The sequence below is a fragment of the Pinus tabuliformis genome, chromosome 8 (genome assembly GCF_031772625.1).
Source record: "Pinus tabuliformis cultivar Carrire ecotype Pingquan chromosome 8, CPIR1, whole genome shotgun sequence".
NCBI lineage: Eukaryota > Viridiplantae > Streptophyta > Pinopsida > Pinales > Pinaceae > Pinus > Pinus tabuliformis.
In genome coordinates this window covers 2,079,452,991-2,079,467,848 of record NC_142294.1, presented here as the reverse complement: position 1 = coordinate 2,079,467,848, position 14,858 = coordinate 2,079,452,991, and the positions used below count along the sequence as shown (strand labels likewise).

Here is a 14,858-nt window from a genome sequence, read left to right as displayed (position 1 = left end):
ACTATCCAAAAACAGAACGCTGAAGCTAAGCGCGCAACACAACAAAAGAGGAACGAACAACACGCTGCAGAAGTACGGGTGGCCCGGGCGCCGGCTCACACTTCGCAAGGCAAGGCACCAGTAAGAGGGGCTACGACGACAAAGGATGAAAGCGTTCCGAAGGTGCCCACAGAGACGGCCACAGATACAGGGACAGAAGGAATGCCGCCAACCACCACGGGGCGCCCTTAAAACAACCACAACCGACATAATGGACAAAGCTGCGGAAGAAGGCTAAGGTGTCTAAATGGGATGGAGAATTGCCACATTGATCGAGGGCGACCTAGGTGACATAGGGGACACATTTCCTGAAGTCACCTGGGAAGCAATTGACGAGGCCATGTCGAAGCAACAGATTGTGTTGGGGGCGCTCCACGCGCAGATACAGGAACTTGGGACATGGGCCTCACAGTCAGGAACCATCGCTACTCGTGGAGTTACGGGTATGTTAGCCACTGAGCAGCTGCTAAAGGCCCAAATGGCTAATACTATCGCGATCCCAGCAGGAGCATTGATAACAAAAAATGCAGTGGACAGAGCTGTGGTGGGCCGACTTACGGGGCTTGGATTAAATTTGGCTACCCTCCCGCGCGAAAGCTTGTACCAGCTCCAGGACAACGCAACGATGGAGCTTCGCACTGGGAAGGATGCGCGGAACAGGTACTCAGCGAACAAAGAATTAATATAGAACAGTTGAGCCTCCAATGGGACAGAGTCAGCAGTTGGAGCAACTGGTAGGGGAAGCATGTTCGTGTGCCCCTGAGCTAGAGATTGTGGCCGAGTTGCCTGTTGGCATACAAATCCACAAGCTAGCTAGTGGGTTCCGTGAAGTAAAGGAGGAGGCCGCGAGGATTCATTTGGATCTCAGCTTGCAGATTTCAAAGCTGAAACTGCAAGTACCGCCTTCGACACCACCAGAGGTCATCGAGCAGCGTAGAGGCATCATTCAATCCGGGTGGGAAACGATCACGTGTGCCATGAAGGAGTGCGCCGACTTGTTGGATCAATAACTTATTACGTTCACTTCACTCCAGGAAGATCCAACCTTACAGGGATTGGAAACAAAGGCAAGGGAGCTCCAACAAGCCTATGATAATGTCATAGGGACTATGCAGATGGTCACTATTACGCAGCGCTTGGCCAAGACGAGGGAGGCTCAGGCCCTAAAGATGCAAGCTGTTGCTGCTCGACAGAAGGAAGCAGTGATTAAAGAACATCTCCAACCATGGCTTGATGAGGCATTCGTGGTTTCCACTGCCATCGAGCACAAGGTGGCACACATGCAGGCAAAATATGCACCCGACAAAGCAGTTGAAACAGAGATTGATGTGTTGGAGGCTCGCATCGAACAGGTACAGCGGATGGCGGAAGAGTTTTCGGCAAGTACAAGTGAAGCACAAAATATGTTGACCGACCTCCGCGTGAAGATTTTCACACCAGCCGAGTGACTCAAGACGAGTCACGATGATTGTGTTGGGGCCCTGTTGGGTAGCGAACGCCCCTCATAACGATTTTGGGGCTCAAAGCTCGCAATTTTTGGTAAAGGTATGGTAAAGACTCTGCGAGATGCGCAGAGCACGAAGTGTAATGAGTCAAGTCAAAGGGTTGTCTACCCAAAAATAATGTAAAATGAGTTGGCCTGCATGGAAATGTATAAATAAAGCAAGGCTCTATGGTTAGAGAGAAGTTTTTTGGTATTTAATTTTGGATCACGAATGTAATGGGTTTATGAAGAAAGAAGTCTTGGAGCATCTGTAAGTGAGAGTCAAGGGTGTTGGTAGATAGATAAAGGCTCTGCAGCTGTGTGCGCAGAGGCCTGGTAGAGTCCGCAGCTGTGTGTGCAGACCCCTGCAGCTGAGTGCACAGGGCGGATCTGGTTGTACTGAAGAGAAGATCAATAAAGATAAGAATTTATGAATCATTGTGTGTTTTCTTACGGATCTGTTTATTGCTTATGTTCTGAATTTATGCATTATCTGTTATAATTGCGCACACGGGGTTTTAAGTTTAAATTTTTGCTTAAAGACTGTAATAAAAAGCTCAGATCTGTAATAATTTGATTAATAAGAAAGTGCGTTTGCGCGGATCTACGCGAACGCTCGAAGAGCAGTACAGAGTGGCGCGAGACCGCATACGATTGTGACCCCTCCAGACCACATCAAGACATCCCAAGGGTGCGGAAACCTGGTTCCAACACCTTCCCCTGCTACCTCGGGTGAGACCTCAGTCCGCGCTCTATTGCCGAAAGGGCCGGTAGCTACGGGATTTGTTTGGCTAATAACTCTTCCAAACTTGGGTCAGGGCCTGGAAATAAAATTACAGAGAAATTAGATAATCATGTAAGTGTATCATAATATTTGCAAATCTCATCCTCATGGAAGCCCTTTGAAGACTATCTCCTCAAATAATAATGCTGTACCATACATAAAAAAATAAAATGTCCCTTACAAATCTCTTTTTATCTTATTCCTTCATCATCTTTGTTTGTAATTCTTAGTTTGTCATTGGCCTACGTAGCCCAGTTTTTAGGTTTTGGTTTTTATATCAACAAGAGGAAATATGTCCTCTTATCTTTTAAAAAGGTTGACATTCCAGGTTAGATCTACCTTTCCCAATGACATATAAGCTTATATCACTAGGTCATAATATGTACTTCATGTTTTCACGAAACATAAAATGTTTTCTCCATAAAGAGAAAACTTAGCAAACACATTTTATGCCACGTAAATCCACGACAATTCTAAAAAATGGGTTGATAATGTCCTAAATTCCAAGTCATTAGTATCATTATGGTCTCTATCCCTAATAATAGCTTTCCATTTCTAATTACTACCCATTTTCCTTCATTTATGACTTCATTTGCTATTTGAACTTAATCTATGTCTTATAGATCTAAGAAACATTTTTGAGAAATCATATTTTGTTTCAAGTATATTGAAAAATTATGTATTTGATTTAATGCAATGACCAATATCCTTCAAAGGTGAGCGTTTATTCCCTGTATAAAGTACTACATCCAAAGCATATTTTCCCCAATATGATATTTGTTACCCAAACGCAATACATTGTATCCTATGCAAATTAAGTAAAAAGTATACTTCCCATGTTTTTACATCCAAAGCACATTTTCCCCAATATGATATTTGTTACCCAAAGGCAATACATTGTATCCTATGCAAATTGAGTAAAAAGTATACTTCCCATGTTTTTTTTATTGTACGATGATATGTACTTGTTATTTTTTTAAACTTATAAATTGAACAAAATTTGAAATATGTATACTTTAAAAAGATAACATAGGAACACATAATAAAATACACAATTATAAATCAATGAAAATGAAGGGGCATTTTACCTCAACACAATAACTTAAACCGACTCAACTAGCATATGATCCAAAAGATGTATTGGATATTTAGGTATTTACACTATTTCATGTTGTCTGTAGAGAAACTTCTATGATGTGGAAGAGAATGAGGAAGGAGATTATCATGGTATGAAAAAAGAAAGAAAAGGAAGTTGTCTAGACTAACTGCATAAATTTAGTTATGGATAAACTACAACTAGCTTGCCTAAGTAAAAGTGAGGATTGATTGGACTCAATGCAACAACTAGTTTAGCAACTTGTTTTTGAAAATGTCCAAATGAGAGAATAGGTAGAGCAGTCATAATAGAGTAATAAGAAACAAAATACATATGAGCTATCCTTTATACTTGAGTAGGAAATTGTCACATTTAAAGAGGAAAAGAATAAACTATGAGAACCAATGGATAGGCTAGATACTCTTAATGTTCTCCTCAATTACTAGCTGACGAATTTGACAACCACCTGGAATGGATTTCATATTCAAAAGGTACTTAATAAGGACTTGTTGGAGAAGAAGAATTGCACATTTGATCCTTGGGAAGTATCATCCCTTGTACTTGGTTTCAGTTTAATTGCCTTCTATATTGGGTACTTATTGGTTTGGTCAATGACTATTCTATGTCTTGTTTTGATAAGCTAAGTGTGCAATGCCTTCCAGGTTTATAATAAACAATCCTTAAATGTGGATATATGTAATTTTCTACTCATCACCTCAGTTTTTCTCATCAATTTCCCCGTTTAAATAGGTTAGAATTCTTGCATTCTTACATTCAATATAGCTACTAACCCCATAGGTGCACCCATCATTGTAGTGATCACACACACATCATATTACTTACACACAACTAAGCATAGGCACTGAGCCAAAATTTGAATGGTCCTCTCATACCAAATTTTGTGAGGTCTAGTTGGGACCTCATACTAGAGAGAGTCACAAACTATTGTTGGGAAATTTTTCGCTATCAACATGTATATGAATTATGGAATTGGGGTCCATAATAAGGTCGAGACCAAAAATTGTGGTCATTTAAGTCCTCAAGATGGATCCTAAAGCTTTTCTATGGAAATTTTCAAGGTGAGAGAAGTAGTAAAAATGACACATAAATTTGATTCCTCCAAATATTTCAGTCTAAAATTTGGCTAAAAAATAATATATTAATCCAACCACAATTATTTATACTTTACAGACCTTCCTCTTGGATCGTATCTAGCAACATATGAACAAATTTCTTTACCTAGAACATCTAAGTAAAAGGCCTACTCACATTGCTTAGAAGAACATAATATGCCATCATCAAAATCCTCCACCTCCTCAAGTTAAAAAATAATATTAGGGGAAGGAAAAGTTACTTTGAATCCTAACACACCAATAGGATTGACATTAAAGGACAAGCTCAGGAATACCTGATTGAATAAAAGAGAAACCATTCCACATTACTCTCCGGGTTCACTTAGTGTTGAGATGAGCTTGGAGGAGTTGGAGAAAGTATTCCCTCTCTAGAACTCGTGATCTTAGACCTCCTAGATCTTGTAAAATCCCGGCACAACTATTGGGACTCTGTAAATGAAAGGAAAAAATTACCAAATTTGGAGACACTTTTGTCTGACTTGGTGCAGGAAGAAATTCAACGGAACACTAGAGATGGAGTAACATCCAAATCCAACGAGGAAGAAAATTTTCCCTTGGTTGGAAAGGGAAATAAGGCCCAAAGAAAACTAGAGACTAGCCAGAACAATGGCAAGAAGAAGGACTTGAGGAAGATAGAATGTTTTTGTTGCCATGTATCTGGGTACTATGCAACAAAGTGTTCGCACAAGAAGTCTAACAACAAGCCTTCAAGAGGAGCAATAGGTGAAGAACTTCCCTCACAATTCGAATTAGACTTCACCCTAATTGCATGTATGGTCAAAACTTTAATGGGAAGTGTGTGGTATCTATATTCAGGTGCCTCGTTCCATATGACATGATGTAAATAATTATTTAGTATCCTAGAGGAGAAGGATCTTGAGATGCACATAGAACATAGGGATGATGGGTGGTATAGTACCAAAGGAATTGGTGCTGTAACCTTTAAGGGGGAGTCGTGATCCCATCTTCATTTGAAAGATGTCATGTATGTAGTTGGGATGAAGAAGAACTTGATCTCTATAGTTGTATTGGAGGGCCATGGCTATGATGTTGTTTTTATTAAGGGGAGATCCTTTCTAAGACATGTAATTACCGGGCAAGTGAAATAGCTTGGAGTTTTTGTGAAGAACCTATACAAACTTGAGGTGGAATCTTGTGCTGCACTAAGTATCATGGTAGGAGAAGTGCATAGTTGGGATGTCGGAGAACTATGGCACGAAGACATGGGACACTTACACCAGGGGGCCTTAAAAATCATGCAACATATTACCATCGATCTCCCTAGATGCACCCTTGACCAACATGATGTCTGCAAGGGATGCACATTGGGGAAATATGTCAAATCCACCTTCCAGGGATGAGATAACAGAGTTGGAGTAATCTTGAAGTGAGTCCATTATAATGTATGTGGACCATTCTCTACAACCTCCACAACACACCACAAGTATTATGTTATTTTTGTTGATGACTTTTCAAGAAAATGTTGGATCTTCTTCATGCAGAAGAAGGATGAAGTTTTCTCAAAATTTATTGAATTCAAAGCATTGGTTTAAAAGGATATTGGTCAAAAATTGAAAGCCCTGAGAAGTGATAATGCAGGAGAATATGTATCTAGCACCTTTAAGACTTTTTGTGCCAAAGAGGGTATTAGAAGAGAACTAATAACACCCCGTAACTGACAACAAAATGGGGTGGTTGAAAGGAAGAAATTAAGAATAGTGGGACTAGAAAGATCCATGTTTTATGATTATGGGTTTCCATTACACCTATGGGCATAAGCATGCAACAACATAGTTTATTTGTAGAATCAGAGTCCTCGTTGAATACTTTTCATGACCACACCCTAAGATTTCTATGGGAGGAAGCCAGCTATATCTCATTTCAAAAATTTTGGAGCCACTGTGTATTGTCATGTCTCCAAGGATAGCAGGATGAAACTGAGCCTACAGTTGAGATAGGAGTATTTCTAGGATACATAGAGACACAACATAACTATAGGGTATATTTTTCATAACCCAGGATGACAGTAATGAGGAGAGATGTCAAACTTAATGAGGAGAAGGCTATGAGATGCTCTCTAGAGTGAGAGTTGAGTATCCCACCATAGGAGGAGTTTATAGTTCCTAAGAAGGAGCCTCATGTAGAGCTTTAGGAGGTTTTGGAGAAACCACATGTAGAGGAGTAGAAAAGAGGCCAAGTGGAGGCACCCACTCAACCAAAATCTTCCGTAGATGGGAGCAATAGAACCAAAGAAGCTAACAGATTGGTACAGGATGCACAGGAGCATGTGGTACCTCCTTCATCTTAACATGGGAAGAGGAGGTCACCAGACAGGTACATTGGGTATATGTCTCTGATTACAGAGCTCATTGAGTTAGAGTCTTCTACATTTGAGGAAGCAGTTTCTCAACGAGTGTGGGTTGATGCCATGGTGGAGGAGTATCACTCCATCATGAATAAAAATGTATGGGAGGGGGTATGAAGGCCAGAGAACAAGTCAATAGTTGGTTCCAGATGGATCTACAAAGTGAATTGTGCATTTGTTAAGAGCATTAAGAAGTACAAGCCTAGATTTGTAGCCAAAGGCTTCTCTCACGTAGAGGGAGTGGACTCTGAGGAAACATTTTAACTAGTGGAAATATATTCCTCAATCATAGCCATTCTAGAATTAGCTACACAGATGGGGTGGAAGATCCACCAGATGGATGTGAAGACAACCTTTCTCGTTGGTGTTGTTGACGAATAAATTTACATATAGAAGCTAAATGGATTTGAGACATATGATTGGGAGATGTGTGTAAACTCAAAAGAGCTCTGTATGGTATCAAACACACACCCTGAGCATGTTACACTCCGATTTATACATATCTAAGTTGATTGGGATTCACCAAAAGTGAATCAGATGACAACCTCTATCACATTGTGGTATATGGAAAGTTGCTTATCTTGGTATTGTATGTTGATGACTTGATACTTAGAGGGAATGAGTTGTTGAATCGATCTTGCAAGGAGGACCTTGCAAGAGAATTTGAGATGAAGGACATTGGATTGATACATTACTTCCGTAGGCTAGAAGTATGGCAGGGTGATGATGAGATGTTTGTGAGTCAGGGAAGTATGCCTATGAATACTTCAGAGATTTTACATGGAGAACTGCAAGTCGATGGACACACATCTAGCTACAAACTGGAGGAAGGAGAGTGCTTCTTCAGGAGAGGCAGTAGATGCTACCATCTATAGACAGCTTATTGGATCCTTGATGTATCTGGTGAACACAAGGCCCAACATACATTATGCAACTGATCAGTTGATTCAAGCCATGGTGAAGCCTACCAAGCTTTATTGGAAGGCAACAAAGCATGTGTTGAGGTACCTGAGAGGAAAAATCGAATATGGGGTATGGTACATGAGGACAAAGAGAGTGAATATCCAAGGATTCACTAGTACAAAATAAGAAAGGAGTCCATCAGAAAAGAAAAGTACTTCGGGTTCTATCTTCAGTGTTGGGTCTGTAGCTATTTCCTGGTATAGTAGGAAATATAGGTATGTGGCACTCAACTCAGCAGAGGATGAATACATGACTACAAGTCAAGAAACATGTGAGGCCATATTGATGAGGAAGATACTTGTGGGTATTTTCAGTCAGCAGATGGATTTGACAATGATTTATTGTGATAATGAGAGTTGTATCAAAGTCTCTGAGAATCCAATATTTCATGATAGGTCCAAGCACATTGATATCAGGTACCATCACTTACGTAATTGTGTGCATATGAGAACTATGATGCTACAGTATATTCTAACTAAGAAGCAAGATGCAGATATATTGAAAAGGGTATTGTCAAGAGGAAAAATCAAATTCCATAGGAGCAAGATATCGGTGGTGCAAAATCCCTTTCTTGCTAAGAGGGAGTGTTAGAAATTGTAGCAAGAAAGGCTAAATTTGACTTGTTCCCTAGTCAAATTTAGTAATTTGATATTCCAAATCAGCAAGATGGCTTGGATGGCAGTGAACTTCTGTGCCATGGTCTTCTCTACTAGTTTACTAAGTAAATTCGAGTTATAGCATAGAAGTACAGTTGTGGATGTAGTGTTGCTAAAATTTAACAATCTAATTTATTTATTTTCAGTTTGAATCAGTTAATAGAGCTGAAGCAACTAGTCGAGTCAGTTGAAGGTCAATTGAGTGGTAGAAAAATTGTTAACCGATTGATCTCTCATTTAAATTGGTCAATCAGCTAAAAATAGCCCAAACATAAATGGAATTTGAATTGTCGGACTGAAGTGGAGGAAAAGGAACATTGTAATTATTAATTGTATATTAGTTGAGTGTACATACTGGGCATTGAGGCAGATGATCAATTACTTGGGATTTTTCACAAGGAAATAATGAATTCCCCTATTATTTAGGAGTTAATTTTCTAAAAAAATTTGTAAGGAAATAGAACAAAGATGCGGCCTTGAATTGACTAAATGTTTTCCAGAGTAGGATAATCAGTAGGAGAACAAGTTTACAGTGCAGAGTGTGCTTCAAAATTGAAGCAAGACATTGTAATAGTTTCTCATTCTCATGTGATTAATGAAAAGTAGTGAAAGGGTTTTTCCCTGTTGAGTTTCCCTATAATAATTGTGTTCTTGTGTTGTTTTGATGGTTGCATGTCATTGCATGTGTTTTTAAATTGTGATTTCCATTTCGCGAAATAGTAGAGGAAATTTATAATCTCTTGTTTTTAGTTCGAATACATCAACAGTAGAAAATTTATATTAGTTTTTACATTCTTAGGGTGTTGTAGGGTACAAATATCTCAAGGATGGGTCGCTGAATAATGTTTCCAACACTCCTAGTTCTGCATGGACAACACTCTCAGCCTTCAGGCTTCTCACCCAAAATAAAACAACATTTGGTCAAGTGTATAGACCCTTCCCTTACCTTAGATTTGATCATTGGGGTCGATGGATTATGGTTGGTGTCTATACACATCACATGGTTCCACTAGGGTGTGGTTTCACCAACACCCACTAGGTATTGGACCTGCTAGCATGTCAACAAAGTCATGTTCTCCCACTTCCTCTCGACCTCAAAAACATAGCATATATGGACTAAAAAGAAACCTGGGCTAGGTTCATAAAGCAAAACTACAATTATTGTGCGCCCACCGTCTTGTAGTTTCAAGGAGACTCATGGCCCAATTCCTGATACCTAAATTCTTAGTTTTGATAGAATAACTAGCGTAGGGATTGATTAAAGTAAGTACACCCATAAATTTGGAAATCCACTCACTGAATATGAACACATAATTTTGCATTCACCATGCACATAATAATGAATAGCATATTCTAGCCACACTTTAAAATTCACGTGCATACATGACACCGTTTTAATCATGAAGATACAATGAGCATCAAAACTCAGACATTCATTTACATTTACAAACACGCAAGATCTTGCACCATTCACAATGTAACAAGATTCATCACACTCCATAAGGCAATACACATAAGCAATGTACACTTATCTGTGTGTTTAATGATGACTGAAAAATGAAGGAAGGACTTCAATTCTCTACCCAATTGTAAGTGAGCCACATTGCAATCTTTCTTGCAACTGATTACCCTAAGCTAGATCCAAACTCTGAGGGGATGCATATTAAAGGAAATTCAAACTCAAGGCTTAATCACATAACCAGGAGAAGGAGCCCACTGTTTAGTTAGTTTATCAACTGCTCTGCAATAGTAACCATCAAAGTGACTCACTGCTTGAATGCAACTACTATCTCTAATCGCATCAAGTGAGATCAAAGAGACACAAGTGGAATTGATGTCTAGGAAATCTTGCCAAGAAAAGTTGTCCCGTTTTTTAGAGTCGGCTATACCCACAAAACTAAAAGCCCAAGCCCAACAAATCATTGTCTTTATATAAGATAATGTGAATGGTAAGTGAAATAAAATCCGCAAGTAGCCGGGGACTTAGGGTGCATTACCAGAGTCAATTTTGCAGTGGTTAGGCCATTGTCTTAAATATAAAGTTGTCTTAAAATGTTTGTTTCAAACCTATTTTTAAATATAAAATTTTGTCTTAAAATATTTTTGTCTTCAACTTATTTGTCTTAAAATATTTTTGTCTCAAACTACTGTCTTAAAATATTTTTGTCTCAAACTACTGTCTTAAAATATTTTTTTCTTAAATTTTATCTTTAAAACAATTGCATTGATATTAAATTTTAATATAAAATATCTTTTTATTGTATTGATATTAAATATCGATGTAAAATAGCTAAGACTTTTTAAGAAAAGGGTAAAAAAATGTCTTGGCATTTGCATTGCTAGTTTTATATAAAATATTGGTTGGAAAATGGTAACGGGATGGCTGGTTTTTAAGGATTCAAAAGAAGAGCCCTCGAGGGGCTAATGTGTAGGAACTAGGAACTACTAACACCTATTTATTTTCCAGGGGTTAATGTGTCGGAACTACTAACACCTATTTATTTTCCAACATGTAGCCTGTTAAAACTTAGAGCCCTACGAACTGATTGCCTCTCTCAACTGTACGTTGTTGTTCAGATTCCGTTTGACAATTTGTGACTGCGATGTTCTTCCGAATCAGTTAGACCACTGATCTGTTACTGCTATGAGCCATTAGGGCGTGAAAGTTTGAAATATAAATAAAGTTTTGGATAAAATCTTCCATAGTAAAAAACGTTTTGGTGAATAACTGTTTGGTAGAACTACTCTTTTATTTGATGAAGAAGCTCTGTTTTTTTACTTGTGGACAAAAAAGAAAACGGTTCGGTAGAAGTTCAACAAAGAATTTTGCGCTGGGTGTGCGTTCAGAAAAAGTATTCATTAAGTTGGTGTTGAGCAGAGCATACTTATTTCGTCCTTGAATGTGCTTCTCAGAGTGGATCACCTTCCCGTGAGGTACGAGGCATCTGCATCCGTAAAGATCAGAGTCCATCTCAACTCCCAATGGACATAAACATTACGGGTGTACGTCTTCTGCTTGTTGAACATAACATACCCGACCTCGAGACGTTTCTTGGTTCCATCTCCGGGAATTTGGTATGGCTTCGTTGGCGTGTTTCTCCCTTCATTTCCCTTCCTCGTACCATTTCAGTCAGAAATTTAAGAGTTTTGGAACTTCAAGGTCCTCAAGACGTCCACCTCGAAAATTTCTTCAGTTCTATTGATGAGGACGAGGTAAGTAACTCTAAAATCTTTTACAAGTATTTGTCCCGCGCTCTCGTTAATCATGTACTCAGTTATGTAGTTAGATTCATGCACTCACTTCCTGAAAATTAATTAATTAATTAATTATCGTCATTGCAGATACCTTCGCATTTGCGTGTGCTCCACATGGATTGCAGAGGGCATGCATCTTCAAGTACTTCGAGCAGCGCCCAGCCAGTTGATCTTCAACATTCCAAGAAATCATTTGATGGAATTAGTGTTTTCCGTTTTCTTCGATGGATAGGCACTGCGATGCAAGACTTGACTAAGATAGTGTTGAATATAAATTCAGAATCACTCCCATTTGACTTCTCGGAGCTTAAAATGCTAAGACATTTAGATCTATCTGGCTCTTCTAATCTAACCGCATTGCCCAATTCCTTCTCTCAATTATTGCAACTTCAACATTTGGCATTGCGAGACTGCAGTAAACTACAAATCCCAGTGGATATTTTGGGAGAGATTTCCACACTGAAGCATATCGATTTCAAAGGCTGTGTTCAATTGGTAGACTTGCCACAGGGAATCGCCTCTCAGAGGCGTTTAAGATACTTGAATTTACTAGAGACTAGTTTACAGAAATTGCCCTTGACCTTAGAACCACCATATGAGTTAGAACAACTAATAATAGGGAGCAATAGATTCAGAGAGTTAGCATGTTCCGTGGCCTTTTTAGGGAAGTTAAAAGAGTTGTTTCTGGTTGGATGCTTGGAATTGGAACATATCAGCATGCCTATTGAACAGCTCACATGTTTGGAAAGGTTAGAAATATATGGCTCCAAATTGTGCATATTACCAGCAGGAATCTCACTGCTGAAACATCTGAAAGTTTTGACTATAATCTGTTGTCCAATAGAAAACTTTTCCTTGGATAACAATGTCATGGATGCTTTAACAGATTTGACTTTGACCGACACAGCCATATCCGACTTGAGCATTCCTGCCGGTGCATGCCCTATGCTGGAAATGGTTGATCTTTCACATAACTGTTGTCTGAGCCAGGTTGAACTCTCCCAATCAACACTTGTAAAACTGAATCTGGAGTGTTGCCAGAATTTGCAGGATGTTGAACTCTCCCAATCAACCATTGTAAAACTGAATCTAGAAGGTTGCAAGAATTTGCAGCATATGAATCTTCCAAAACTTGGAAGTCTCAGATTTCTCAACATAAAGAGGTGTGGTTATGTCAGAATCCAGAATGTTGCAGAATGCGGGTCACTGGAAGAGATTACGGCGGAGGAGTGTCGTTTCACGATCGGAGCAGCATGGAGTCAGTTGGAACGGCCAGCATGGAGTCAGTTGCAACGCCTAAATTTCTTCACGTTTACACAAGAGTTTCACAACTTTTGTGTGAGTACGTGTAACGAATACTTATTTCATACAAAATTGATGTATATATTTTCTCTGTCGCGAAGAAATATGTTGAGAAAGATTTCCTTAATTTTATTTAAGTTTTATTTGTAAAGAAACCATATATCCATTTTCGTTGTGATGAAGAAACACGTTTTTGTGTGCAGTGGAGATGGCCGAAGCACTCTGAAAGCCTGGTGGCAGTAAAGGTAATAAATTAAATTATAGAATATTAAGGAACCGCTGGGATGGCAGTAGTAATAAATTAAATTGTAAAATATATTAAGTTTGTTGTTTGTTTTTAGGAAAATCATTGTGAGAATTATTCATCAATATAAGGAATTTGGAGATACATAATAATATTTCTCAAAATTATTTTAAGTATATTTAAATTTAATTAACATATTGATGATCAAATAATGATAAAATAACATCAATTTCAATTTTTGAAATATTTATATTTATATTTTAAATATTAATAATTTAAATATTTTTATACTCATAAATCTAAAATTAAATTATCTACGGTGAAATTTGTGCAGGAGTATGAAGAATCACGTGTTGGGAAAGCGCTGGAGTTCCCTAATCAAGCCTATTATGATTCTCGGCAAGCCTATTATGATTCTCGGCTGGTGCTAGAGAAAGTATATTCACACATTTCAATTTTTGAAATATTTATATTTATATTTTAAATATTAATAATTTAAATATTTTTATACTCATAAATTTAAAATTAAATTATGTACGGTGAAATTTGTGCAGGAGTTTGAAGAATTACTGAACAGTTTTAATGGTGTGACACTGCTGGAGGTCGCTTATACAGCCTATTATGATTCTCGGCTGGTGCTAGAGAAAGTATCTTCACACAGTGCAATATTGATGTGCTTTATCACACACTATCGACCATGGGAGGGTAATCACTTCCTTGTAAGTTTCGAAGCATACAATGGTGGTTCCCGACCAGAGGACTTTGAAATCCGCGGTGATTACGGTGGTGAGAGAGCATGGGTACATGTGTATATGTGGACAAAACGCTCCACATTATTTACAGATGAAGATAATATCTACGACAATGTGAGTATTTACAGAAAGGGTTGGTTCGTGAAGGGCGGTGACAGGGGATGGATACTCACGTTTTCAAGTGAAAACCATGTTTTAGATGCGTTGAATCAAATCATAAATCATTCAGCGGAAGTGGAATATGGTTTGGATTGGTTATTTGGTGAGTAAGGTGAGTGAAATATTTCTGGTATGCAAATTTCGTGCAACAATTGTAAATTGTTGTGGCTACGCTTATTGTCCTCAGCATATATTGCGAAGGTCAACAAAGTAGGTACTAAGTTTATGTTTTCGTCATGTTATTTTTTTTATGGAATTTATTAATAATATTATAAAAAGTTACTGCTGGCCTCATCGAGAGGTATAATTAGTTAAGAGAACAATTATTTTATTATCATTTTCCTTTTTGATGGGAGATTGACACCAGGAAAGCTATATAGAAATCGAAATTAAATGATGTAACTACAATTAAAACTTGTGCTATTTGTGTCCATTTATCATATATGGTGCAAAACTTGATACAAAATTTGCATCGTGTTTTGTACCAAGTTTAGCACCAGGTTTTGTGCCAAGTTTTGCACCATTCTTTGCACTAGGTTTTGCATCCAATTTGGCACTTAATTTTGTTTCACCCACTTTTGCATTCTCTATTTCATCCACTTTTTGCACATACACTTGCATTAGCTT

General features: G+C 38.3%; 2 protein-coding genes across 2 annotated transcripts in view; both read left to right on the top strand.

Annotated features, from left to right (window-relative positions):
- Positions 1-11,834, top strand: part of LOC149244827 (disease resistance protein RUN1-like) — a 104,437-nt gene extending 92,603 nt beyond the window's left edge. Inside the window, exon 3 of the mRNA XM_089368081.1 lies at positions 11,433-11,834. Within this exon, the coding sequence (XP_089224207.1) occupies positions 11,433-11,834 (402 nt within the window). The remainder of the gene's footprint in view (positions 1-11,432) is intronic.
- A 54-nt stretch (positions 11,835-11,888) lies between these two features.
- LOC149244826 (uncharacterized) lies at positions 11,889-14,541 on the top strand. The gene is made up of 4 exons (XM_089368082.1): positions 11,889-13,112; positions 13,280-13,321; positions 13,655-13,756; positions 13,875-14,541. Exons 1-4 carry the CDS (start codon positions 11,889-11,891, stop codon positions 14,340-14,342), a joined length of 1,836 nt encoding a protein of 611 aa, XP_089224208.1. The 3' UTR covers positions 14,343-14,541.
- Positions 14,542-14,858: the final 317 nt, after the last annotated feature.

Excerpts from the sequence above, each read along its gene's own strand:
- LOC149244826 (XM_089368082.1), top strand. The coding sequence starts at position 11,889 with ATGGATTGCAGAGGGCATGCATCTTCAAGTACTTCGAGCAGCGCCCAG. Across the intron at positions 13,113-13,279 it reads AAGAGTTTCACAACTTTTGT|TGGAGATGGCCGAAGCACTC; the intron begins GTGAGTACGTGT and ends TTTTGTGTGCAG. Across the intron at positions 13,322-13,654 it reads AAAGCCTGGTGGCAGTAAAG|GAGTATGAAGAATCACGTGT; the intron begins GTAATAAATTAA and ends AAATTTGTGCAG.